Below are 27518 nucleotides of genomic sequence, written 5' to 3'. Positions count from 1 at the left end.
ATATACAATTATAACCTAATATTTCACGAGAATTCACTTGATGGGCAGATTTCCAAAAACAATATTATACGGATGAACATCGGGGGAGGACTTGCATGTGAACTTAAAAAGGTAGTTTCCTCTTATTTTCCTTCCTTAGTTTTCCTAAAAGTTGTGAAGAATAGTATGGGAGTAAGTTTAACAAGAAAACATTATTTCAGTTTTTACACATCAGAATTTAATGTTCAATTCAACGTGTTACTTGCCGTTTTTTTGTAATTGTTTGTGAAATTTATTAGCAATTACTTATTATATTGTTTCTACACCATTTTCTTCTTTGGATGCCATTTTAGCATAAAATTATTTTAATATTGAACATTTCTTCATGATTTTATAATTAAACAATTTCCTAGTTCATAATATTCCTGAAATAAATAAAAACTAGAAGCAATATTGCAGAAATTCTCAATAAGCCTTATTGATATAAGCATGTGCTTACTCATAAGCTTATTATAAGCATACAGGGCACTTGCATAGGCTGTTTGATTGAAAAAGCAACACATAGCCTGCTACATTTAGCCAATATACCCCTAGAGGGTTAAACGAAAATAAAAACTTGTTGCCACAGATACTTCAGTGAGTCATGCACTAAACTAAGATCACATAAGGTGAGGAGTCAGTGCGTCACCATAGTAGAATCTGGTTGTGATTAAATGTAGCCAACAACACTTGAGATGCGCTGTATTAGTCTGTTTCCATCGGCAGCTTGCTTTATAACACATAGGCTACTAAACACTATAGAAAATAGGTTAAATTATAACGAAATAAAAAGAAAAGTTAGATTACAGAATGAGTATCACTTGGCGCCAAACAGCTTCTCGCGTTCGCACGAGGTGCTCATCGCCATAGCAACAGTAACCGCTCGAGCGCCCCCATTAGAAAATCTAGGCATTTCATCACAAAACATAACCGTAATCACTTATCTCTTTATTCTTATACAAGTTCATAAACACGGTTGTAAATTGTAACTTGTAAGGTAGTTTTAAAAGAATTTAGCTAGGATTTAAAAATAAAAATGTAGGCTTTAAAACTTGTGATTTACGTAAATCTAATGAAAAGAGAAATTATGACAATAATTATTTATTTATTATTATCGAACGTGATATTTCGATAGTTTGGCGCCACCCGCCATGTAAAAAACACAACCATGACCTCTGCTATGACTAACTTGTAATCTACCAAGATGGTGTTTGACGCCGTTTCTTAAATTGCATATGACTAATACCCTAAAACTCTTAAATAACAGAAGAACCCACTGAAGAGATGTAGGCCTATGTCTAAGAATCTACACCAGTGCTATATTCACCTATAATTTCCATCTGATTTATGGATAATTTATGGGTAGGGTTAGGTTTTGGGGGATTAATGGGATAGTTCAACCTTGTTCCAAACCCGTAAAACCTTCGTTCATCTTTGGATCACAAATGAAGATCTTTTTGATGAAATCTGAGAGAATTCTGTCCCTCCATTAACAGCTACACAACTACCATTTTGATGTTTCAAAATATTCAGTAAGAGATTGTAAAACGAATCCATATTTATGCTTTTATTCACATTTAAACATTCATCAACGCACACATCAGTTGTGGTAAACAGAAGCTCAAGTTCGTGTGGCGACGTTGATTCTCATGTTACGCGTCACGTTTGAACTTCTGTAAGAACCAATGACTTTTGTTCACGCATCAAGCAGGTTTGGTTGAGCTTCTGTTGAAGTTCACCAATCAATGTTTAAATGTAAATAAAAGCCTAAATTAAATCTGTTCATCATATAAAGTGATCGTGTCTCTTCAGAAAATTTGGACTAAACCACTCAATTCATATGGATTAGTTTTACGATCTCTTTATGAACTTTTTGAATTGTCAGTGTCAGTTGTGTAGCTGTCAATGGAGGGACAGAAATCTCTCAGATTTCATTAAAACGATCTTCATTTGTGACCGAAAATTAACGAGTCTTATGGGTTTGGAACGACAAGGGTGAGTAATTAATGACAGAATTTTCATTTTTGGGTGAACCATCCCTTGAAAATGTAAAAATTATTACAATTTCCTAAAAATTCAAATGCTCTGCTGACAGTCACAGTCCAGTGCTGATATCAGTGTATCAAACCACCCTTTAAACAACAAAGCTGATCAGGTTTGCCCACTCATCACACACCAGTCTTTTGCTTTTTCTGCATTACTGTACGAATAGTCTGGAAACACAGCAAAGAGCGGTGTATATCAACTCGTCGTAAGAGTAAGATATTTGCCCTTCGAGACTGCATGACAGGTTTACTTACCATACCAACAAACTATTACACCCAACTGTGTCAATACCAAGTCTAAATGCGTATGTTTATCCCCCACACTAGAAAATTATGAAAATGTCTAAAGATCTCTAAAGGAAGTTGTTCTACTGAAATACACTAATGACAATGCCCTGCAGTCTGAAGTCTGAAACTTCCTTGTTTGCAGTTGTCGTCTTTGTGAGGCTTTAGGGACATCAAGAAAAAGTTACATTTAGTGAGTTAAATGGCACGAAAATTCAAATGATGCAATATCCAACACCAGGAAATAATTGTTGATAGTTTAAACATGGAAACAAGAAATGCTCAGGGCTCATTTAACTTAAATCAGTGTTTTTGTACAAGACCCCATTAACAACATCCAGATACCACAGAATTTGCTTGCCACTTCCAATTCCCACAACCCAGACAAGTGCAGCTGTCAAACCAAGAGGAAATACTTTGCATTTGTTTAAGGTCCTTCCATGATCTTACATGTTTGTCAGGTGGGTATTATTACAATACTGCCAAGGCAAGTTGCACAAGAAGACCTGAGATGTGAGCAAATATTTGCCTATGGTCTCCTCATGCCAAATCAACACATCCCAGCTATGGTAATTAGTGTAAACAAGATTATATTCTTCCTGAAGGGCCATAGAACATCAGGGTTGTACTGGAATTCAGTTTATGATGATAAGTAGACATGGTTTTGGTCATAAAAGGCATAAAAATATAATATTCACAAGTGAAATTCTGTTGCACTCATTTGGTACACCTGGGGAAACTTTAAATCTGTTTAAATAGTTAAAATGAATAGTTAAAATTTAGACTATATCAAAATATCACACCAAGTGGTTGTTTTAAATTCCATATTTTAAAAGTTAGAGGAAAGTTCAACAGCACCTCAGACTTCAGTTCATACATCCACTAAACCAGAACAAGTTAAAAGCCATTGAGAATTCAAAAAATGAAGTGAAGCTATAGTGAACAGATCCTGCATTTTAGCTTAGCTACAGACATTTGCTTAGATATTTTAACTAATACAATGACATTCAGACAGTTTTATGTGAAAATAGATTTTGGCACCTGGACTTGTTAAACTGCCATACTATGTTTAATTTAAGGTGTATATACTCTTTAAAATAATAGTTCCAAAAGATGGTTCTTGTAGCGATACCATAAAACCATTTCGGGTTCCACAAATAACCTTTTAAAAGAACCAGTTTTACTTACAAGGGTTAGTTCACCCAAAAATGATAATTATCCCATTATTTACTCACCCTCAAGCCATCCTAGATGTACAAGACTTTCTTCTTTGAGCCAAACACAATCAGAGTTATATTTAAAAAAAAATCCTGGCTCTTCCTAGCTTTATAATGGGAGTGAATGGTACCTAGTTTTTTGAAGCACAAAAAAGCGCATCAATTTATCTTAAAAGTAATCCATATGACTCCGGGGAGTTAATAAAGGCCTTCTGAGGCCAAGCGATGCGTTTTTGTAAGAAAAATATCAATATTTATAACTTTATAAACTATAATAACTGGCTTCCGGTAACAACCGTATACAAGTCGAGTTCCAGGAAGAGTGACCTTTGACCCGATGCATGATGTAGGAGTTGCATAAGCTCACGTGAGAGTAGACATTTACATTTATGGATTTGGCAGACGCTTTTATCCAAAGCGACTTACATTGCATTTCAAGGTACACATTTACTTTCTTTACATTTACACCTCGATTAACTTAAAATTCAAGGACCTTTCAAAGACTTTCCATGTCCAATCCCCTCAAATTCAAGGACTTAATGTGGGGACATTTATTGTGTCCAACAACAAACGTTGAGGTACCATAGTAGTAGTTTTGTGCGCGTGTGAACCTCATGGCAACGTACAACACAAAGTACATAAAACACTTATAGTAACGCCGTTAAATGCACGTAACTAACGTAAATCAAGCAAGCTAGTATGCATAGGCCACAAAGTGTTGGCGAAATAACACATTAGCCAACCGGAGGGAGCAATATGGAATTTTTTCCAGAAAAAATTCTTGCACAAAATAAATTCAAGTACTTTCAAGGACCTTTATCTATGTATGTTTATATTCAAAAACTTTCCAGGGCTTTGAATTTTGTTTTTCAGATTCATAAACCTTCAAGGACCCGTGGGAACCCTGTCATCAGTTCTTGCTTTCCCTGGAAATCGAACCCATAACATTAGCGTTATAAGCGCCAACGCTCTACTGTTTGAGCTGCAGGAAAGCCTTTGAATGTCTCTCATGGTTAAAAAAAAATAGGGCTGGGGAACAAACTCAAGCTCCTCTGACATTTCTCTTTAAAAATTCTCCTTTTAGACTTCTAATTCGTGACCGGTGTTTTGTTTTGCTGTATTCTTTGTGCTTTCGCGTTTTAAGTCATGCATCGGGTCACTCTTCAGCCGGAACTACACTCGCGTACAGCCGTTACCGGAAACCAGCGATTATAGTTTATAAATATGGATATTTTTCTTACAAACACGCATCACTGTGCTTCAGAAGGCCTCCATTAACCACCTGGAGTCATATAGATTACTTTTATGATGGATTGATGAGCTTTTTTGAGCTTCAAAAAAAAAAAAAGACAAGATTCACTCCCACTATAAAGCTTGGAAGAGCCAGGATATTTTTTAACATAACTGATTGTGTTTGTCTGAATAAGAAAGTCATTATACACCTAGGATGGCTCGAGGGTGAGTAAATTATGGGATACTTTTTATTTTTGGGTGAACTAACCCTTTAATATGAAGAACATTTTAATTAGCTTGTGTGCAATGGAAAGCTTCCATGAATGTTAAAGGTTCTTTATTCAATAAAATTTATTTTAAAGAATGTAAAATAACTAAGAACACTAATATTCATTTGAGGCCAAATTTTGAATAGCCAATGCTGGCCAGGACGTTGAATGCTTCATGACAGTCTATTCACGGCCAAATCATTTTTGAAGGTTAAAAACAAGCAAGATGTAAAGGACAATGACTTCTTCTGGGAACTGCGTTAACAAAATCACACTGCTCACATATGCTGCATTCAAAACATGAAGACAGAAGCATTTGTTTCAGTGTTAATTTAATCATACAAATGTTCAATTATACATACAGGAAAAGGCTTTTCATATTTTCTCTCTTTCACTGTGCTATCACTCTATGCAAACTCTCCGCTCAGTCATACACCATGCCACGGTGCAGAAAACCTCAACAGATCTAACAGAAAAAAAAAGAAATCAGAAAAAAAGACAACAACGCAGCAATGAATCAATCACACTTCTCACATGCATAAGCAACACCCAAAAAAAAAAAAAAAAAAGAGAAAGAAAGATAAATCCAGAGTGTAATTATAAACCGGAAGGAGGCTGTGAAGTGTGCATTGCCTGGGATGAGGACATTCACAAGGAACAGCTCAAAGGAAGACATGACTGATGAAGCGATGACATCATCCAATGAGCTGTTTATGGGCCGAGCACTAGGAGAAACGTCAGACTTGTTCTGTCCTTACGGCAACATAAATGGAAACCAGTTTCAGAACATGAACTTATTTTATGCTTCAACTGTGAGTGCAACTTTTTGGAATATAGAAGGAACTGCCCCTTTACACACTGCATAGATCGTTTGCAATGTAAAAGTGAGAAGCCATAGCAATTCAAGAAATTTAGACGCAATGTCAGTATCCGTTAATGGAGCAATCTTCCAGGTGCATAGAATTAGGGTGAAACGGACAAGAATTGCCAGATGTATTAAATTTAACAGGACATGGTGACACTAATCTCTTTTCCCTTGACATAAAGGTCAGTTTGGATTTGCATACTGCTTGAGGACACCGGGGAATATGTTTACTGGGGAATTTGTATACTCTTTTCTTCTAAGTAAACATACCAATTAAGAAAAAAATGATAGGAGACTGTTGTTAACGTTTTATGTTTTATAAATTGCCTAGCCATTGCAGCAAAACAGAAAATGGTGAGTAAAACGGACTTTCAGATATATTTAGCAAGATATAAACATCCAAGAAGCTTTCCATCATACCAAACACAGAGGCACGATTTAAACCAAATAAATTCCACAAAAATTCTTTATGCATTAAAATATTATTTGGAACTTTCCAGCTCACAATTTACCATTTAGCAACATCTCAAGAGAATACAATTTAAGAGAATATTGTTGGTTAAATGCAGGCACTACCGCAGAAAATAATTGGTACCCAAGTATAGAAAAAGGAAGAAAAAAATGTGTATAGGGAAATGCCCTTACAATGGAAGTAGTGCACTTGCCACATAGACTTCAATTGTAGACAATTGAATAAATGTCAATGCATTTTCAGTTCAGAGAGGTACACATCGAAATTTGGAGCACAACTTGCATTTAACCCGGAATATTCCTTTAAAATGAACTCATTCTCACACGTTCCCTCATTAAAACACCCTCAGCTCATTTAAAAAAGCTTAATACCATCACAGGTCTAGGTGAACGGCAGAAATGTAGGATTTGGAAAATAAATCAGTGATGTGCTTGTGAACTCTTAAGTCAGTAAACAAGGGAACCAAAGTCACATCTGCTTACTATCATCTCTGATGGATTGTGTCGCCATTAATTGGAAACCAACATCAGCACTCTATAACTCCAGAAAAACATCAATGTAAACAAATATGATAACAGCAACAAGATAGTTACTTAGGGCATCTCTGACAACAACTATGACTTGACCTGTATAGTGGCAGTAAAGATGTATACTTCAATATAATGAGACATAATGTGGTCATGTACGCTGTACATGTTGCTGGGTTTTTTAGTGAATCCAGAGCAGGTTTCAATAGCAATTTTGTAATAAACAAACAATTACAAGTGGCTGGCAAAGGACCATATGAAACCTTTGTTGTTTCTACCAATTACACAATTTAACCTCCAAGTAGGCACATTGACCTTTTTTTTTTTTTTTTTTTTTACTTGAAACTGTCCAGTTTGTAAAGTAAAAGAACATTGATGAAGAATTATAAAACTACTTGAGAGGCATTAATTCTTCATTCATTTGTTGATGGCTTTTGTGCATGGCTGAAACACTCAGTCGCACACATATTCAGGTGACTCTCACAAACCTGTCAAGAACCTGTCAAGAACCCTGTCATATTTCACTGCAAAATCATAAGGAACAAATGAGAATTATACTTAGCTTAAAGAAATAAAAAAAAAAAGCCCAGTTTTAGCACCATTAATTTTCCTACATTGTGACATTATTTTCATGGCAATCAATAATTTGATAAAAATGCAACTATTTGTATGTTATTTAAATTGTAAAGTATTTACACATTGTTGTACATTAATTGGTTGCATTTCAAATTAGGCTAATTCAATTTTTTTTAATACAATGATTTAAAGGTGAGAACAATGGGAATCACAAAAAAAACTGAAATACAATTGTCCCTATTTATTACAGTAATTTGAATTTGGTGGAAAATGTGCTGAATTGTCATGAAAATAATGTCATGAAGCAAAATATCATGCACATCCTAAAAGCAGGCTTTATTTTCTTTAAGCAAAATATGAATCGTATGCTTTTCTATTGAATTTGGGGTGAAAGGACTTCGATTCACTCATTCATTCACCCGCCCTGCCGCTGTTTCTCTTACGCATTCGTTCACTCACACTTCTGAATTTACTGCTGTAATGTGACAATACAGACCAGAAAAACTGTGTATTTTTCATTATATCTCTTTAGAATTTCTAGCACGCATCTAAATCTAGCATTCACACATGCGTAACTCAGGTGTTGCTTCAATATTGATTTGGAGCCAAACAGATTTGTCCACACATTTATGTGATGTTGTGATGCATCAGGGGAGAGGGAGGGTCACCAAGTCTTTAGAGTAAATCTGTTCCTCCTCTCACTGAACCCCTGAAAAGGGCAAAAGCAGTAGCTCCGATGAGCTACCAGATGGTTTCTGTATCTTAAGACTGTCCAAACGGGAAGGGTCCATTAATGCCCTGGAAATAAACAGAAAGAGTGAGATAAAACTCTGTCAAAACAAGTTCAATTGTTAATAGATTTTTACATTTGCTAAATAATAACACAAATGGCAGATGGCTGTGCAAAACTTTAAACTGTGTTTAGAGGCATTTCTTACACCCCAAATGAAAGAGCACCATGGCTCTGGTCCCTCATCTAATGTAAGTCTAATATGAGAGTCATAATAATATTACCACATGTATCAAAGGGATAGTTCACCCAAAAATGAAAATTCTGTCAGTAATTACTCTCCCTCATGTTGTTCCAACCCCGTAAGACCTTCGTTCATCTTTGAAACACAAATTAAGATATTTGTTATTAAATCTGAGAGCTGGATCACTCCTCCATAGGCTTCTAAGGGATTGAAACTTGCCAGCCCCGAAAAGTTATTAAAGACATCGTTAAAATAGTCCAAGTGACTACAGTGGCTCAATCTTAAGTTTATCAAGCGACGAGAATACTTTTTGTGCGCAAAAACAAACAAAAATAACGACTTTATTTCAACTATTAATTTCCTTCTCTGTGGGCTCGAGTCAGTTAACATAGTGTGATCGCATGGAGCTACGTCACACGTAGGCTCACTATTGGCCGACGCTGGTCATGTGTGTGATGCGTGTGACGTACAACACAGAAGCGCTGCGCTGTTACAGTAGTGAATTCACTCAAGGCCCACAGAGAAGGAAATTAATTTGAAATAAAGTCGTTATTTTTGATGTTTTTGCGCACAAAAAGTATTCTCGTCGCTTGATAAACTTAAGATTGAGCCACTGTAGTCACTTGGACTATTTTAACGATGTCTTTAATAACTTTTCGGGGCTGGTAAGTTTCAATCCCTTAGAAGCCTATGGAGGAGTGATCCAGCTCTCAGATTTAATAACAAATATCTTAATTTGTGTTCCGAAGATGAACGAAGGTCTTACGGGGTTGGACCAACATTACTGTATGGAGAGTAATTACTGACAGAATTTTAATTTTTGGGTGAACTATCCCTTTAATATTCAGGGTTAAGGGAATAGGCGCCAATTCCGGAAATGGGCGAGCACCCACGAAAAAAAATGAGATATTCTCCATTAATTTTAACCAATTAAAAAAAATCGATTGGGATTTGTGAACTCTCTGATTGGTGGATCTCACAGTGATAAATTGCATTTTAAAGGGGTCATGACATGAGAAATCATATTTGCCTTAATCCTTTGACATATACGAGGTCTTTGTACCATTAAAACATCCTGCAAGAGTAATAGATTAGAATCAGATCAGTTTGATATTGCGTGACCTGTGATGTCACACAGGCAAATATATTTGCGTATGACTGCCTCCAAAAAAAAAATCGATGAATAGTTATACATCATCGCACCATAGGCCCCGCCCACTGGCATTCAGCCGCTTAATGGCTGACATTTGCCTACACTGAATCAAAAACCAATAGAAGCCATTCTAATCACTGACGCTGTCTAAACTGGATACAGTATACAGATGCGCGATCAGTTTCTGACATACTCCAGGTTAAACAGCTTGTTTGCGTCTAGACAGACTTCAGAAACAAATGGAGGGTTTGTCTCGTGTCTGAGGATTATGTTTGATCAAAGCATTTTGTTCTGACAGGTAGACACTGTGTAATGGATAGTTAGCAAAGAAACTTTTGTCGACAAATGAAGCAGCCGACTGTATTGGATCTGAAGGCAGCTGCATCACAAACCGTCAGTAAATTATTTAGTGTCAGTTTTATGGATGTTTTTAAAACACTCACTTGCAATAGTGAGTGGATATTGAAATTGTTTTCTATGCAATGACGTTAACCAATCATAACAGTGTCCATTTACTGACACACCTTAAAGGAGCGGCGCCTTAAAATCAGATATATTAGCGAGAGATCTCGATCTCGTGAAAGAACGCTGGAAGATCTCAGTTCAAGCGGCACGTGAACCAAACATCTGTTACTCTTTACTACCAACTTACCGAGATGTAATAAAATCGATCGATCAGTGTTTTTCAAGCGCGGAAAGATCTCCATAAAACAACTGGAGAACAACATATGACACATAACGTTACATTTACCTCAGGATGCCTTTTAATGACCCATAGCTTGCATGTTAGTTAGACGCATTATAAAATAAAAAATGCATTTATTTAATTTGAGTTAGTTTTAACCTTTAATAATACCAGCTGACAGGGCTCTCTGTATGTTTACAGAATTAGGTGATTTTTTTTTTTGGGGAGAACAATTAACACATTAACGTATCTACTGTATCTATTTATCCAAAGGAATTTATATTGAATCAAGATCAGAATCAAATCACAAGAATTGAATTGAAATTGTGAAATTTGTGTTAAGAAATAATAAAAACAGTAGCATACCAGTAAACTTAATAAAATTATGTTTAGTTACCAAATAATTTGACAATCACAATACACTTATTGTGATGCAAGTTTTTTGGGTTTTTTTACACATCCCTCCAATCCCAATCCACCCATTTTATTTTATGTTACATTTTCACTGTTTTCAAAGACAGGGCCGGCCCTCTTGTCTTTTTGGCTTGTTGTTTCTGATTGCACTTTAATCAAGATCAAATCCCAGAAGGGAATATTAAAACAAAATAAAGTTAAAACTTGTTTTGAACAATTTCTTTGTCATCTGGAGATTGATTTTAAGTAGGGAGAGAAAAAAATCGATTTAAATCGTAAATCGGATTTTTTTTTAGGCCATATCGCCCAGCCCTAATTGTATGGATATAAAGCCAGGACTTTTTAAAAAATAACACCAAGTATAATTAATTATGGAGTAATGAGAATGGTAATACATTTTAAGGGGCATCTGTTGCGTATGTGTATGTCACCTTGCTTAGCCAAGTTATCATTTGATCATGGAAACAGAGGTGAATAAAGAAGTGTTTATATTTGGTTTGTATTAGCAAGTTTGCAAAAAAAAAACCAAAGACGTCAGTTAATTTCTCTTCATGGGGAAACATAAATAGGCGCCTATGGTTGAGGGTTTGTTCAAATAAGATGAGCAATGTAAGAGTTATGATAGAACGACACTAAGTTTTACATAAATATTTGACCCTCAGATTGTTGTTAAGGCAAATAGTCTCTAACCTGAAATCAACACCAGATTTACAACATTACACTGGAAATATATTTATGCTATGGGTTGGTTTGGTTGTTAGTAATTTGTGAGATTTCAACTGAGACTTATTTGACTGGTTAATGACTTTTCTGCATCAGCTCACATGCTTGCATGGAACTCCATCTTGTGGCCAAGAGGCAAAGTTTAACCCCCTCAAGGGCCTATTAAACAGCCTCTAGGATTAACATTTACAGACGTCAACCCCACAGTCAACACATCAAGGTTGAATCGGGAATGAAAAACTTCATGGGGCTGGGAAATAAAAAGCCATTAAATATTTCTCAGCCTTTTAACATTTGAAATACATTTCAATAACAATTTATGAAATGGCGTAAAGGGTGTTTTTTTGTAAATCAGAGGGAACAAACCAAGCAGACATTGTTAGCAAGCAGATTCAAAAAGAGTAAAAATTAAGTTAAAATAATCGGTGCATATGTTCCAGCTTTCACTAAATAAACACAGGGAAGATTAATATTAATTAATTTTCATTTATATGCACCATATACCAATATATTTTTTTATTTAAAATATAATGCACAATGAACATTTTTGAGTGAATCAGAGTTATAGCCTAATATTCATTGAAACACTATGTTTTTAAGAGACACTATTAAAATAGTTAAAAGCCACTGGTAGCAATTAAATCGCAAAGTAGCAATTATTGCCCGGCCCTACTTCTACATATGATTTTCTTGGACAGCTGCATTTTGTTGTTTTAAACACCTTAAGTTGTGTCTGAAAACAATATGTTTGGTATGTTTTGGGTGTTAATCACCCACACAGGTCACAAGTCAGCAGAGAGCCAATCAGCCCTTTCCTGCTCTCTGGATGGAAATTTAGTACAGGTTTTTCAAGTATTCCAAGGAAAACTTACAAGAATATGTTGGTCGGGTCAGGAACTATTCCGTCAATTTCTTAATCAACACTTGTTGAATAATCACTCAAAAATGTTGTGGTATTTTCCGCTTAATTGTATAATAAAATTAAATATTGCTATTTATATTGGTGCATATAAAAGAAAACTTGATTTGACTGTGTTTTAGTTATTACATTAAACAAAAAAAATCACCCTTTCAAGACATTTCAAAGCAACTACATAAACAAAATAGAGATACATATTAAATCATCAAAAGGCTGAAACTGTTTTAGCTGTATCTCCCATCCTCAGTATCACATGTGTGCGGAATGAGGAAAGGTGTAACCAAACACGGTGAATCATCACAATGCGCTTTTCTTTGGTTAGATGTCACAAAACAGGGCAGGGAACAGAAAGGTGATGCGCAGTTGTTAAGTGACCTTCTGTGTTAAGAGATCATATGGCGGTCAGCACATTGAGAGCTTTCCAGTACAGACTTTTGGCATGAAAGCAAGATTTTGGGAGGGTGTCAAAAAGACCTGCTGAGTGTCTCATCGTGGTTTTCTGAACTGAATCTTGTGCTGGATGCATCTTGACCTTTTAACTTACCTTTGGACAAAGCTCCTGATTTCATGGACATTTATAGCAGCAGGTTTAGAGAATTGGAGCATTGACTCATCAAGTTAATCAATAGTAGTTGTAATCACTCATTAATCGGACATTAAACGTACACCAGCTGGGTGATATATTGAACATCCATAATATATCTGCGACGATTTTGTTGCTGATATACACAGCCATTTATAAAGTTTGGGATCAGTTTTTAACTTTATTTTTTTTTACACAAAAAGTCTCTTCTGCTCACCAAGGCTGCTTTTATTTGTTAAAAAATACAGTAAAAAACAGGAATATTGTTAAATATTATAACATTTTAAAATAACTTTTCTACCTGAATTTATTTTAAAATATAATTTATTCCTGTGATCAAAGCTGAATTTTCAGCATTATTACTTTAGTCTTCAGTGTCACATGATCCTCCAGAAATCATTCTAATATGCCGATTTGCTGCTCAATAAATATTTATGATTAATATCAATGCTGACAACAGTTGTGCTGCTTCACATATTTGAGAAAACCGTGATACGTTTTATCCCTGATTCTTTGATGAATAGAAAGCCCAACAGAACAGCATTTATTTAAAATGGTAAACATTTGAATGGATGTGCAAAAATTAGGGCTGCCCTAGACTAAAGATTTTTCTAGTCGACTAGTAGTTGTTCATTTAAGTGATTAGTCGATCCATATTAATAAGCCATAAATCATAATAACAAGCCTTTTAATGCCTATATATTACATAGCCTAATCAGCACTCAAGCGCACGCAAAAAGCTTGCCAAAGCGCACCGAAAAACTTAATGATTATGAGTGTGTTGAGAAAACACTGAAGGAGATGTCTAAACATTTTAATAATTTATTAATGTTTTCAGTGTTTTCGGCTGCAGAGATTAAAAGGTTAGTTCACCCAAAAATGGAAATTAGCCCATGATTTACTCACCCTGGAGCCATCCTAGGTGTATATGACAAATCTTCTTTCAGGCGAACCACGAGAGGCATCAATTGCCGTCATTGCGTTGTGCGTAAAACAATGCGTACGGCAGTATGCCGGAAGCTACTTATTTTAGTCGATAAAGTTTTAAATATGAATACTTTTCTTACATGAACGCATCGCTTCACTTCAGAAGGCCTTTATTAGCCCCACGGAGACGCGTGGAGCACTTTAATAATAAATAAATGCTCTTTGATGGACTTCCAAAGATATACAGCCATTCACTGCCATTATGAAGCTTGGAAGAGCCAGGACATTTTTTTAATATAACTCTGATTGTATTCGTCTGAAAGAAGATTGTCATATACACCTAGGATGGCTTCAGGGTGAGTAAATCATGGGCTAATTTATTTTCATTTTTGGGTGAACTATCCCTTTAAGTCACAATGCTGAGTCGTTGTCTCCGCAGTAGCTAGTGGACATGCCTAGCTGCCTATATGCCCGTTTCAGTATATTCATTTTATTATTTACTTGGTCGCCCAAACCTCTTCTTGTCGACTAACGGATATTCATCTATTAGGGGGCAGCCCTAGTAAAAATAAGGCTTTAATCATTTTAATCAGCAAATAGCTGTAAAGATTGTACCATTAAACTAATTTAACAGTCTCTCCTTGGGAATCAGGAGTGCATTAAGAGGGATTTCATTTATTTTTATTGCCACATCAGCAAAGATTAAAAAATTGAACTTGACATTGTAATAACGGGAGATTATTAATAGCACCCATGTTAAAAAATAGGAGTAAAAATGCCATTAAAGTTCATAGCAGTCTGTTTCAATTAATCGGTTCAAAAACAATTCGCTCTATATCACCCAGCCGTATTCACACCCCATTATCATGCTAATCTTCATTCAACTCAATGAAAAACTCCAAATGGCAAACATACCTGGCTGTAAGTCACTACTGATAAGTTGTTTTGGAGACCATTTGGTGTAATATTTACAGAGCTGTGATTGAGTCCATTTTGATCTTGCTGAATGGAGTCCAGTGGGGCCTCCCAGGGGCCCCCGGGGTCATTTAGATTATCCTCATTGGTGTCCTGCTTGTTCTTCTGTGGCGAGGCGAAAGGATTGAAGCCTCCCTCCACACTGCGGTGTGGCTGCGTGTTGAACTCTGTCTCGAAGGAGGATAACTGCTGTGTGACGCCCAGCAGGCCTCCCTCTTCCACACTCAATATCACCCAGATCACATCTGCAAAACAAGGGGAATGAGGTGAGCCACGCATTCTTCAAGTCGCCAAAGCTGGTTGTAGAAACTCAGAACTTGCAGAACTAATGCTCTGAATGGCATATTACTGGGAGTAGCTGATATGACCAAAATCTTCTTTGACAATATAAGAAAATGTATTTCATGACAACGATATACGCAAGGGATAATCCACGGCTAGCTGTGCATTAAATGATTTCAATGCACAACGTGGAGGCAAAGAACCACCCGACGCAAAGCAGGAGTGCATTCAAATCGTTTAATGCACAGCTAGCCGTGGATTATCCCACTTATACCATGCTTGCAGGACTAAATTTGACTAGAAATGTTTCAAATGGAGGTTATTTTCATCAGCTACGACTCGTTAGATAAAGCTTTCTGTCTGCTTTAAATCAGACACAGAAATAAAGTAGTGCGTTAAGGTTCTATTATTTTGATTGAATTATAACATTCATTTGAATGAATTAGCCTAGCCTATGGAGGGAGGGGGAGAGAGAGAGAGAGAGAGAGAGAGAGAGATGCGTGTGAATTACCAGCGTCTGTTCAGTGTCTCTAGCAATGAAGCTGTGAGTTAAATTACTTCAAAAACAGCGGCGTTACCACCTCCTTGTGGACTAGTATAATGTAGCGATTCAGTTGCGAAATTAATTTATTAATAAAATTTGCGGGGCAGCATTGACATTGACGAGTTTCTGTGCATGCACAGCATGATTCCCAATCTCTGAGTGCGTGTCAGTGACGTGTGTGTGCTTTAATCAAAGCAGTGCAATAATATGGAAGAGTTATTAAACCGACTTGGAACTACCTGTGCATTAAACTGTTTTATTGCACACCTTTCAGCCAATCAGAATCAAGTATTCAGACAGACCATGGTTTAAATCACAATATAAAATGAAAAAGATTTGCCGTAGAAACAATTTTCACTTAGAAATTGCTAGTAAATTTCACAATTTATTAATAAAAAAGAAATGGCAAGTAATATTGAATTAAACATGAATTTTCTTGTAAAACATACTCCAATATTCTTTGAAAAATTATTTAGTGATTTTATTTTTGTAATTAAAAATAACAAAAAAGCAAATTACAAACAATAGGACAAACACAATAAAACATACAAATTAAAAGATTTTCATGTACATGTTTAAGAATTGAATGATGTAAAAATAAAACAGCATAGTCTACACTATATAAATTGCATATAAATTAATCCTTTAAAAGCTACAAAAGTTACACAGCAGCAGGTAAATTTGGCTGCTGTCATTTTGAGACCGAATGCACAAATCTAATATACTAATAGACATGCGTTTCCTTTCTCAACCGCTTACATTCACTTAAGACAAAAATTACTGTCTTCACAATGATACCTGGCAAGTTGGTTATTCTGGCATAATTTTGTGTGCATTTCTCTGTTCAAGGCGCGAAGGAGAACTCAATTCGATATTAGCACAAACAGAGTTTTCTTTTGTGTCTTATAACACTTGAATGGTTAAATAAATCACTTAAATGTTTAAATTGGCAAGACATAAAAACACAGTATGCACTACGCAGAAAGAAAATCATATGAGGATGACTAAATGACTACAGTGTTTTTATTTTTGGGTGAACTATCCCTTTAAAATGGTCATTGCATAATTTTTTTAAATAGTTGTTTTTTTAGCTCAATATCATTTAAATGTTGACTGTTACTTTTATGGTTTGCATCTCACCTCCATAGAATAGTCCGGTGGCTGTGCACATTCTCCACTGGCCTTGGTACATGCCAGGAACGGCTGGACTGCGCATCTGCACGCTCACGTCTGAGATCTCCTGTGGGTCCAGAGACCGCACCATCACCATGTTCACATGACCAAACTGATCCCCACCAACATACTTCAGACACACACCCGGGGGCCACGACTCTGTACCTGCAAAGCACAAAGAAAGGAATGACATTAGACAATCTGAGAGCTTTGTGTCCCTCCACTGACAGCTACGCAACCACCACTTTCAAGAGCCAGAAAGGTAGTGAAGACATCATAAAATTAATCCATGTCACTCCAGTGGTTTAACCTCAATTTTAAGAAGCGATGCAAATGCTTTGTTTGCACAAAAAACAACAACAATTGACCACTTTTCAAATTATTAATCTCCAACGTGCGTTCACAAGAGCACCACGACGCATGAATGTTGTTGACATGAGAGTGGACGTTGTTGCGTGAACGCGCACCGGAAATTAATATTTTATAAATAAAGTGGTAAATTATGTTTTTTTGCACAAATGAACAAATGTCTTATGTGTGATGGGATGTAAAGGAAAGTACTTAATTTGATAGTTTTCTTTTTTTAGTTCACTTAAAAATGAAAAGTCTGTCATTAACCAATATAAAAATGAAATACAGTCAATCATGGTTTATTACAGTGCAAAATTACCATTGAACATTTCTTTGGGAAATGATGTGTTTTCCCACAAGATTCCACTATGAAGGAATATTTAAATGTGCAACTGTAATGTCTGTGCTTCCATGCAAATATAACAACATTGGTGTAAGTTTGGGTCATTAAACATTCAGCCTTTTCATATCAACAACCAGAACAAACAAAAAAACTCACCCGTATTCTGTATCCTCCATGTCTTTGTGAACTGTGTGTCAGGAGGAACGGATTCCCCCTCTCCAATCGTCACATCTTCCACAAAAGACATTGACGGCGTGTTGATATTTGGACTTTCAAAGTCATAATATGCACCAATAGCTGCTTGAAGGTTCCTAATAAGGCACAAATACAGAAAGATCAACATGGGAGATTTACCCACAATTTCACTACCAAGAGCAAAACAACATGTGTTTAATATATACAAGATGTATAAAGTGGCGAGAATGTAGTCATGTTCAAAACAAAAGAAGGGACAGACTAGTGTTGGCCTGTGTGTAAGACCTCAGATGAAAGTACACTCGTGTATTACATAACTCTGAAGTAAACTTAACAATAGCCTTTCCATGTCAGCAAACACCAAGTTTACGCAAAGAAGCAACATACAAACACTTAGTGTAACATTACTGATTACAAATTAAAACTATTATATCACTGTCGTTAAGCAAATCTGTATTTTTGAGGAGTCGTGACTGAGCAACATTAAACATTGTCTGTGGCTCAAAACATAGTGAGACCCCTACATAGACAGCATTTTGAAAGCATGACCCTACTCGGCAGCATTTCAGGTCAGAAAACAAACAACAAGAATGCTGGTTAGATAGGGAACTCACGCGGATTTGAAACACGACCACTATAGTAGCGAGCTACTAGCACAAAAAAGCTACATGTTTGACAACTGTCATAAATGAAACAAACCACATAATTTAAGAACATGTCTTGAGAAAATGAATTTTAAAGAGGACAACTGTCTAAAATATTACTTCAATGGTTCATATGAGCCGATATGTTACATTTGTTTTCTTTGTAAACATTCAATTAGCTATTAGCTTGTTGTCTTTTTCGCTACAGGTTTATTTAAACTCTACTGGGCTCATGACAACTGTCCTCGCGGAGCTATTTTTGACATGTAAGGCATTTTAAAGCAAAAAAATCACAGTGGTAAACTCTTTATGTTCAGTTCAGCAGTAGGCCGCAGCCGAGTCCCCGGACTCACCAGTTGGTCATGTCCAGGAAGAAGGCGCAGCCAGCCGGGTTGAGCTGAAAACCCAGCAGCCTCTGAAACTCCGAGATGAGGACATCTTTATCCGTGGTGCCCATGCAGCTGAATTTTTGCATGAGCTCCGGATCCAGGTCTATGTCCATGCCCTCCATGAGCATGCGGCTGTCCCGGGGATAAGTTTTAATTGAGTCCGAGGCCTTCTCCAGTCATAACAAGCGACCCGATAACAAGCAGAGTACGCATGGCTGCGGGCGGGGCGTGACGTCACACACAACGTAACTATGGCGCGGGGGAACGTCAGCTGTTGCTATTCGACTGCGGCATGTCGTAATCCGAAGCATACAAACCAGTCGGCCTGTTGTAGTACCATGGTGGCATAAGGTAATACAATACATACAACGACATTAAATTTAATTTACAATTTTATTCACATAAGGCTACTTCAAAAATATGTCCAACAAGCCATCTTATTAACATGGCACATGCTCAATAAATATATATAAAAAAGTACTATGGCCATGTTTTTGGACATGGTATTGTGGTATTACATGTTTTTGGACATGATTTGATTTGTGCACACTATACTCTGTGTAATGGAGTGCATATTTATGTATAAACTGTGATCTAAAATAACAACACTGTATTCCAATTATATGCAGCTAAGAAATCCAATGCACATTTGATTTTTTTTATTTAATGGTTTTAAAAGTTATTATCATTCAATTAAAATAATGTATATATTATATATTTTTGTAAATAATTATTAAAATAAATTTTTTAATTATTGTATTTCATTATTAAAATAAATTATTTAATTAATTGTTTTTCTTTATTTACAGAATCCTCCTTTAAAAGTCTAACCCTGTTACCCATGGCAGTGTCATGGTAATAATGTTATTCTGTATAGTGTTTAATGTGCATTGAATTTCCTAGCGGCATAATTGGAACACAGTGCTGTTATTTTAGATCAAAGTTACTTATAGAATGACCCTACTACTTGCATCATGTAAAATGAAAAGCCAGGCCCACCAGCCTGTGTGAGAGTCTCAGTAACATGATTAGCCAGCCTGTCAGTAATAATAAGGTCAGGCCTTGGATCTAGTGGCCGTCGCTGTGACAGCTAGTGTGAGAAGACAAGGAAGACTAACATAACTAACCACAACAGGAGACAAAGAAGTGAGTAAAAGGTGTGTGTGTTTTCAAATATTTTGTGCTTGCATGCTCAATTTAACATTTAACAAGGTTTCGCTCTGGAGATGGGGATGTGGGCTGAGCCGGTTTTATTCTAGAACACGTTCATAGCTGGGTTTGTAATATACTTTTGTACAAAAGCAAGTAATGTTGGAATACCTTTTATGGTGTAAGTTTTAATTTAAATAATATTTATGATTAATATTTTATTACTATTTATATTGTATTATTTAAATTACATTATTATTTTATTTGTATTTTATTATTAAATAAAATTAGTAAAGATTTTAGAAGTTTTAACATATTGTTCTAAACTGAACTTTAATAATCTAATAACATTTAATAAACGTTTAATTATTTAAATTATATTTTAATAATTTAATGAAATTTTTATTTTATTTTATTATTCTTGCATTATTATAATTATAATTATTTTATGATTAAATTAAATTATTTAGTAAAGAGTAGAGACCTTGAATTGATCTGAATTGAGTGGTTTAGTCCAAATTTTCTGAAGAGACTAGATCACTTTATTTGATGAACAGATTGAATTGAGGCTTTTATTCCCATATAAACATTGATCAGTGAACATAAACAGAACCTGCTTGACGTGTGAGAACAAACCTCTTTGCTTCTTGCTGAAGCTCAAACGTGCTGCGTAACACGAGAATCTCAACATGCTGAACTGAACTGAACAGTTGATGAATGTTTATATGTGAATAAAAGCCTAAATTCAATCTGTTTATCATATAGAGCAATCGAGTCGCTTTAGAAAATTTGGACTAAACCACTCATTTCATATGGATTAGTTTTACGATCTCTTTATGAATTTTTTGAAGCATTAAAGTGGTAGTTGCATAGTTGTCAATGGAGGGACAGAAATCTCTCATATTTCATCAAAAATATCTTCATTTGTGATCTGAAAATGAACGAAAGTCTTACGGGTTTGGAACGACATGAGGGTGAGTAAATGATGACAGAATTTTTATTTCTGGGTGAAGTCTAACCTCTTTTCTTTTGCTGTTATTTCAAGCTCTATAATGCACAGTTTAATATGCTGTTGAATGATTTGTGATCAATTGTTTTAGGGCTGTAGAGCTTCCTGCAGAGAACCGAGGCGTCTATAGTGACTTTGGTAGTGACTAAAACAGACAGGCAGGCAGGGAGGGAGGGGAAGGAAAGAGTCTGTCAAAAAACCCATAGAGTTTCTTGGCAAGGGGAGGGCAAAGGAACACAAACTGTGGGTGGAACCCAGTGACAATGTAGATCAGACACCTACACCCTCCCTGGTTCAAAAACACTAGTACCACGAGTGCTTACAGTTGTTAGTTCTGCTGTAGATCAGGGAGGCTATTAAGTTGAAGTTTAATTCGATGGATAATACAGGCTTACGCTGAATAATACCAGGTGGACTAATAGTCTGCTTATTGCAAGTAAAGAGGATTTGTGTCCAGATCCCCAGACAGAACCCTACTTTGCCTTTCCAGACAGAAAAAACCCAGGAATGTCCAATCCCACACCAGACGCTCATTATACCAATGCCCAAGCGGCCCGTCCGGACCAGACCGAGAGCAATGGGTCGTTCTCGGCGTCACCCCAAGCTTTGAGGAAACCACCTGGGCATCTGAAGCTGGCATGCAGCCTTTCTAAATCAGACTCCGACCTGCTGGCTTCCCCTCATTGTGAGGACGACGGGCCTCTGGGTGTCCGGAGCGAATCCCTGTCCAACTGTGCTGACGAGAGGAAGGAAACGGAGCAGACGCCCTCGTTTGCCTCCGAATGGGACGAGGTAAGAGCTGATGAACTACAGGTTAAAGAGCACGAGACTTCCTCTCATGAGAGACTAACGAGAGAGATTGTAAGACGTGAGCAGGGTTGTGTGTGTGTGTGATGTGTAACAAGTAATGCACAGTTAGGGTTTGAATTTACACTATAATACCCTAGCTACTTTTTAATAAAAGTTTGGGGTCAGTATGTTTTTTCTTTTCTTTTTGCAAGGATGCATCATGCAATAAATTGATCAGTGGACAGTTAAGACATTTTTAATGTTATTTCAAATGAATGTTGTTCTTTTGAACCTCTTATTCATTCAAAAATCCTGAAAAATTATGCATCACAGGTTTCCACAAAGTTGAAGCACAACTGTTTTCAACATTGTTAATAATCAGAAATGATTAGAATGATTTCTGAATGATCACGTGACACTGAAGAATTTAGCTTTAATCACAGGAAAGCAATTACATTTTAAAATATATTCAATCAGAAAACAGTTATTTTAAATTGTGATAATATTTCACAATATTTACTGTGTTTTGATCAAATTCTTTTGAGACTTCTTTCAAAAACACATTACCTAAACTTTTTAATGGTGGTGTGTGTATGCGTGTTAGTTTTCTATTTATTCTTATTTACTGGCAAATGCAATATTTAATATCTCTCTTCCCCATAGTGTAGTGCTATAGGCCTATAAGGTGTACAAGACACTGTGTCTAAACAGAAGCAAGCGGTGTGGTGCAATAAAACTATCACTGCTATTATAATTGACACTGTATGGGGTGTAGGTGTTGCATGCAAACTACAGTATGTCAGCCTTGTCCAAAATGAAAAAACAAAACCAAACAAAAAACTAGCCAAGCATAGCGAAAGCATTCTGGAAAAGACACTACTTTTTATTTATTTACTGAAAATGACCATTTCAAACGTCTCCCTTTACCATAGCGTAGTCATGTAATAATTGAATGTAATTCGTTACTTTTTTTAGGAATAATGCAATAATATATCTTTTAAAAGTTACTTTTTTAAAAAAATATACCAGTATAGTAGGCCTACCCACATTACTTTTCTTTTTATGCAAGTTATTTACTAACAAATGCATTTTCCTCCTTCCTCATAACATTGGCACAAAGGCCTGCACAGTCAAGCAAACACCGCACACCTATTATTAAAACAAAAAAATAATATGTCTGTTCTGCAAAGTATGGTCGTTACATGCTGTGCTGTTAGTGTCAACTAAAACCAATTTAAATATAAATATTAGAAGAAAACTTAGAAATGAAAATTAGAAATTTTCTTTGGCAACCTACTGAAATACTAAAATACTAAAATTACTAAAACTCAAACTGTATAAATAAAAATAGATGAAATTACTATTTAAAAAAAAGTAATAAAAATGACAAAACCATATAAGAAACTTACTAAAAATTAAACTAAAATTAAAATGAAAAATATAAAAACTAGTTCAAAATAACCCTGTAATAGTATTAAAATAATACTGAAATAACACAGGATGACAGGATTTTTTAGGAGAGAGAGAGAGAGAGAGAGAGACGAATAACAGTAACTGTTGTGTCACTTTGCATAAAAAGCAACGATGTCATTTTTTTTTCTCCATTTTTAGAACTTTTATCACGGCTAGTGCAACTATGTAACGTGTTACTTTAAAAAGTAACATCCTCCAACACTAGTTGTGGGTGGGAAAGAAACTCTAGCAGTGCGTAAGTTAGAGGAGGAAGGCAGGAAGAAAGAGGCAGCGAGTCTTGACAGTAACAGCGCCACTGGCTGAATGCTGAACGCTTGGCTGAGCCCATCAGTCCTTCTGCTGCTCTATCCTGGCCACAGCGCGCGGGGCTAATTGGGCCTTAACTGTCACTCCGCATCTTCTCAGGAAGCTTCCCAGGGGCCGGCCCACGCTGCACACACAACAGCACACACCCCTCCCCTCGCGCCAGAGCTTTAGTCACAACCCGAATGAGTGTAAACCACTGCATTCACACCCTGTGCTGCTGATCAGCGGTTCACGTTGGTGACAATGACTAACATGCAATGATTCAATCATTTAATCGTGATTATTAACGCTGCCAGCTGATACTCTTGTAATGGTATCTGACTAGACAAATGTATTTTCAGTAAATAAAATTGAGTAAAACCCACTCAAAGACTGGACATGACAAGAATTTTCCCATAGTTAAAATCGGATGTTGAGATAATCTTTTCTTCCCTATTGTGACGTATATCTGAGTAAAATGGCTTTGCGAACAAGAACAAATGTAGGGCGGTGCTTTATTTTGTTAATGAGGAATTAATTGTATGTTTCATGGTTGTGGTTTGCTATTGGTGGATCTCATGTGAGTGACAGATTGCCCGCCCTCGTCATCAGAGAAGAGAAGAGATGTTGCTGCAAGAGGGAGGGGGAAGGTATTATAATTAAAGATTACGAAGCACAATATGTATATGTGCACAGGTAATTCATTTATAATAAACTCTGCAATATTCCATAAAAACAAGAATTGTCCAGTTTGATTTCATGGTGATGTTAATGGGTGTTGTTAGTTGCTAAAATCCTCTTGGATGTGCTAAGGTTTAATGGGTTATTGCTAGTAGGACTGTGCAATTAATCGTAATCGTTGATTATTACTTTCGATTTTATTTTTGGCTTCCAATGATTATGTAAACAAGATAAGTGAGGTGAAACGATTATGTTTAACCTTTCCTTCACAGCGGTGCGCTTTCGTTCCTCCCTAAAAGCCCCAAAACTTAACATTCAAATTGGCCAAATAAGAAATTGTTGTAAAATGCAGTCTACTGTTGCTAAACTGTGGGACGTGCTTGATATTTAATAGTGTTATTAAAATCACATTAAGGCTTAAAAGAGACACTGGCCATGCGGAGCAAAGCGAAGTCTCAGAATAAGCAAAGTATACTTTGAGCTAGTTTCAGGTGTGGGCCTAAAAGACCAAATACACACAAAAATGCGAATAAACACATAAACAGTCGTTCACGTCTTAAGTGAATGTAATCAGTTCGGAGAAAATAGGATGTGTGTCAATATACTGGATCCGTGCGGCTCTTAAAGTGACATCAGCCTAATAAACCTGCTGCAGTTTGTGTCATCAATGATAATCAAACGACAAAAGACAAAGAGAAAATCACTCACTGCTCTTGAATGAATCAGTTAAGAAGCTTTATTAACGAATAATCTGTATTTAATGTATAAGACTATACAGTGTTACTTTACATTTTATTTTATTCAACTTCCATTAGCTATTACTCATCTGAATACCACTGCTAGTACATCTTCCTGAAAAACGTAAAGCACAGTTTTTTATTTGTATTTTTGTTCTGTTATATTTATTTGTCAGTGTTGATTGTAATTATTATTTTTTGTTCTAATTGCATTGCTGACTATTTACTTGACTTCTATAATAGTTTACATTATTTAACCTAGTATAGTTTATGCTGAAGTATCTATAATTGTGAAATTTCACTAATATTTATATATCTGATATCTGAAATAAGACTTGGACATCACCCACCAATAATCATGTTAAATAATCACAATTTCAATATTGACCAAAATAATGATTTTTTAAATTTTTGGCAAACTGAGTCATTATTAGACTGTTCCTGTTCTGAGGCAGTGCTAGTTTTAATATTGTTTTATGTACTATTATAGTATTTAATTTGTAATTTTCATCATGTATTTTTACATTGCATTGTTTTTCTGGGTGCTTGCTCAGGTTTCTAGGTCATTGCTAAACAGACACAGATAAGACGGTAAGCACATTAATATTAAATTCAGTTGTGCAGTCACGTGAATGCATATTTTGAGTATTTTACTAATGCTTGACTTGCGTTGCTCATCTGATCAGAATTGAGACACAGAACTATACGTTTTGTAATAAAAATGCTTACCACTGCTTAACTTTTTTTTTCAAAAGAATAATAATAGGGGCAATCACATTTATAAGACATTAGACTCGGGTGGTGCTGGGAGCGATTACATTATCATAATATTTTGGAGCATTATTCAAACTGTAGATTAAGCAGTTTAATGGATCTGCTGTCAGATCATCTATTTGTCGCTCAGGCTGGAGTGTCCTGTTCTCAAGAACACCCTGTTTCACAGTCGTCCACTGATGCTGCTTCCCATTATAAATAGATGACATCTATAAGCTTGAGTGAGGGAGACTGAAAATGAAAGAGGGTGGAGAAATGACTGCCAATACGCTGGCACCTGCTCACACTGTATCCCGTGCAAAATGGCTGTATCAGCATTTGTGCGTTAGTCACGGTAATGAACTTCCCTCGGACACAACTTCTGAAGTGTGTAATCTTTTTGATGTAAAAAATGTCCTCTTGTGCCAGTACCATGACAGGATCCAGTATTAACATGATATTCTTTGACATTGAATTGCAATGTAAATAGCATTGTATATGAATACTTTTTTTTTAATACCATACTTTATCAAAATGCTAAAGAATTACATCTCTGTATCATGGTACAGTACTATTTTTTTGTAAGGGATGAACAAATGGAAATGTTGTACAAGTTTTGATGAATTAGGCTTTTATTCACAAATAACATTGCTCAACTGAACCTGCTTGACGCGTGAGAATAAACCTCATTGGTTCTTGCTGAAGCTCAAACATGATGCGTAACACGAGAATGAGCCTCATTGGTTCTTGCTGAAGCTCAAACATGATGCGTAACATGAGAATGAACCTCATTGGTTCTTGCTGAAGCTCAAAAGTGATGCGTAACACGAGAATGAACCTCATTGGTTCTTGCTGAAGCTCAAAAGTGGTGCGTAACATGAGAATGAACCTCATTGGTTCCTGCTGAAGCTCAACCGTGATGCGTAACACGAGAATTAACCTCATTGGTTCTTGCTGAAGCTCAAAAGTGATGCGTAACACGAGAATGAACCTCATTGTTTCTAGCTGAAGCTCAAAAGTGATGCGTAACATGAGAATGAACCTCATTGGTTCTTGCTGAAGCTCAAAAGTGATGCGTAACATGAGAATGAACCTCATTGGTTCTTGCTGAAGCTCAACCGTGATGCGTAACACGAGAATTAACCTCATTGGTTTTTGCTGAAGCTCAAAAGTGATGCGTAACATGAGAATGAACCCCATTGGTTCTTGCTGAAGCTCAAAAGTGATGCGTAACATGAGAATGAACCTCATTGGTTCTCGCGCATCAAGTAAACATGCTTGAGCTTCCGTTCACCACAACTGATGTGTGTGTTGATCAATGTTAAATGGGAATAAAAGCCTAAATTCAATCTGTTCATCATATAAAGTGATCGAGTCTCTTCAGAAAATTTGGACTAAACCACTCAATTCATATGGATTAGTTTTACCATCTCTTTATGAACTTTCTGAAGCGTCAAAGTGGTAGTTGCGTAGCTGTCAATGGAGGGACAGAAATCTCTCAGATTTCATCAAAAATATCTTTATTTGTGTTCCGAAGATGAACGAAGGTCTTGACATGAGGATGAGTAAATGATTACAGAATTAAAATTGAACTAATACTAAAAGTTTTTAATTGATTGTATTTAAATGCATGTAGAGTAAGCCTTCCTCCATGCATGCTGATTTTTGACACTGACAGTGTGACTAAAACAGCCCATATATAGCTCAGTGTGTTAATGTTTCAGCACTTCTGCAGAAAACCTGTTTAAAAATAATTTTGTGTTTGAGTGAGCGGTCAAACATGCTTTCCACAGATGGCTATATAAGTCTCTTCATAATTCATATGCTAAAGGAAGATGTCAGGGGAAACGTATCTTTAGAT

At 36.1% G+C, this 27518-nt stretch overlaps 2 protein-coding genes across 5 annotated transcripts in view; one reads left to right on the top strand and one right to left on the bottom strand.

The window, feature by feature from the left end:
* Positions 1–5382: 5382 nt before the first annotated feature.
* Positions 5383–19037, bottom strand: ilrun (inflammation and lipid regulator with UBA-like and NBR1-like domains). The gene is made up of 5 exons (XM_077197814.1): positions 18746–19037; positions 17710–17864; positions 16827–17024; positions 14801–15105; positions 5383–8305 (listed from the first exon to the last, which is right to left on the bottom strand). Exons 1-5 carry the CDS (start codon positions 18907–18909, stop codon positions 8270–8272), a joined length of 858 nt encoding a protein of 285 aa, XP_077053929.1. The 5' UTR covers positions 18910–19037; the 3' UTR covers positions 5383–8269.
* Positions 19038–19075: 38 nt separating this feature from the next.
* anks1ab (ankyrin repeat and sterile alpha motif domain containing 1Ab) overlaps positions 19076–27518 on the top strand; it is a 42374-nt gene continuing 33931 nt past the window's right edge. Inside the window, exons 1-2 of one of the 4 annotated variants that reach the window (XM_077197790.1) lie at positions 19076–19132; positions 21430–21731. In XM_077197790.1, the coding sequence (XP_077053905.1) occupies positions 21447–21731 (285 nt within the window). In that variant the 5' untranslated portion in view covers positions 19076–19132; positions 21430–21446. Of the gene's footprint in view, positions 19133–21327; positions 21732–27518 lie in introns of those variants that run through there. The other 3 variants (XM_077197789.1, XM_077197792.1, XM_077197791.1) reach the window with 3 other exon arrangements.

This window comes from Siphateles boraxobius, unplaced genomic scaffold (assembly GCF_051911475.1).
Source record: "Siphateles boraxobius isolate OS27281-9 unplaced genomic scaffold, OSU_SipBor_1 41, whole genome shotgun sequence".
NCBI classification, from domain to species: domain Eukaryota; kingdom Metazoa; phylum Chordata; class Actinopteri; order Cypriniformes; family Leuciscidae; genus Siphateles; species Siphateles boraxobius.
The sequence above is the reverse complement of the archived record's forward strand: the minus strand, read 5'-3'. Positions and strand labels throughout refer to the sequence as shown.

What these genes read in the sequence shown, in the direction of transcription:
- ilrun (XM_077197814.1), bottom strand. Translation starts at nt 18,909, where the DNA reads ATGCTCATGGAGGGCATGGACATAGACCTGGATCCGGAGCTCATGCAA. An exon ending in TTCCTGGACATGACCAACTG is followed by an intron (nt 17,865 to 18,745) that starts GTGAGTCCGGGG and finishes GTGCCTTATTAG; the next exon opens with GAACCTTCAAGCAGCTATTG. An exon ending in CAGTAGTGACTTACAGCCAG is followed by an intron (nt 8,306 to 14,800) that starts GTATGTTTGCCA and finishes GTTTATTTCCAG; the next exon opens with GGCATTAATGGACCCTTCCC.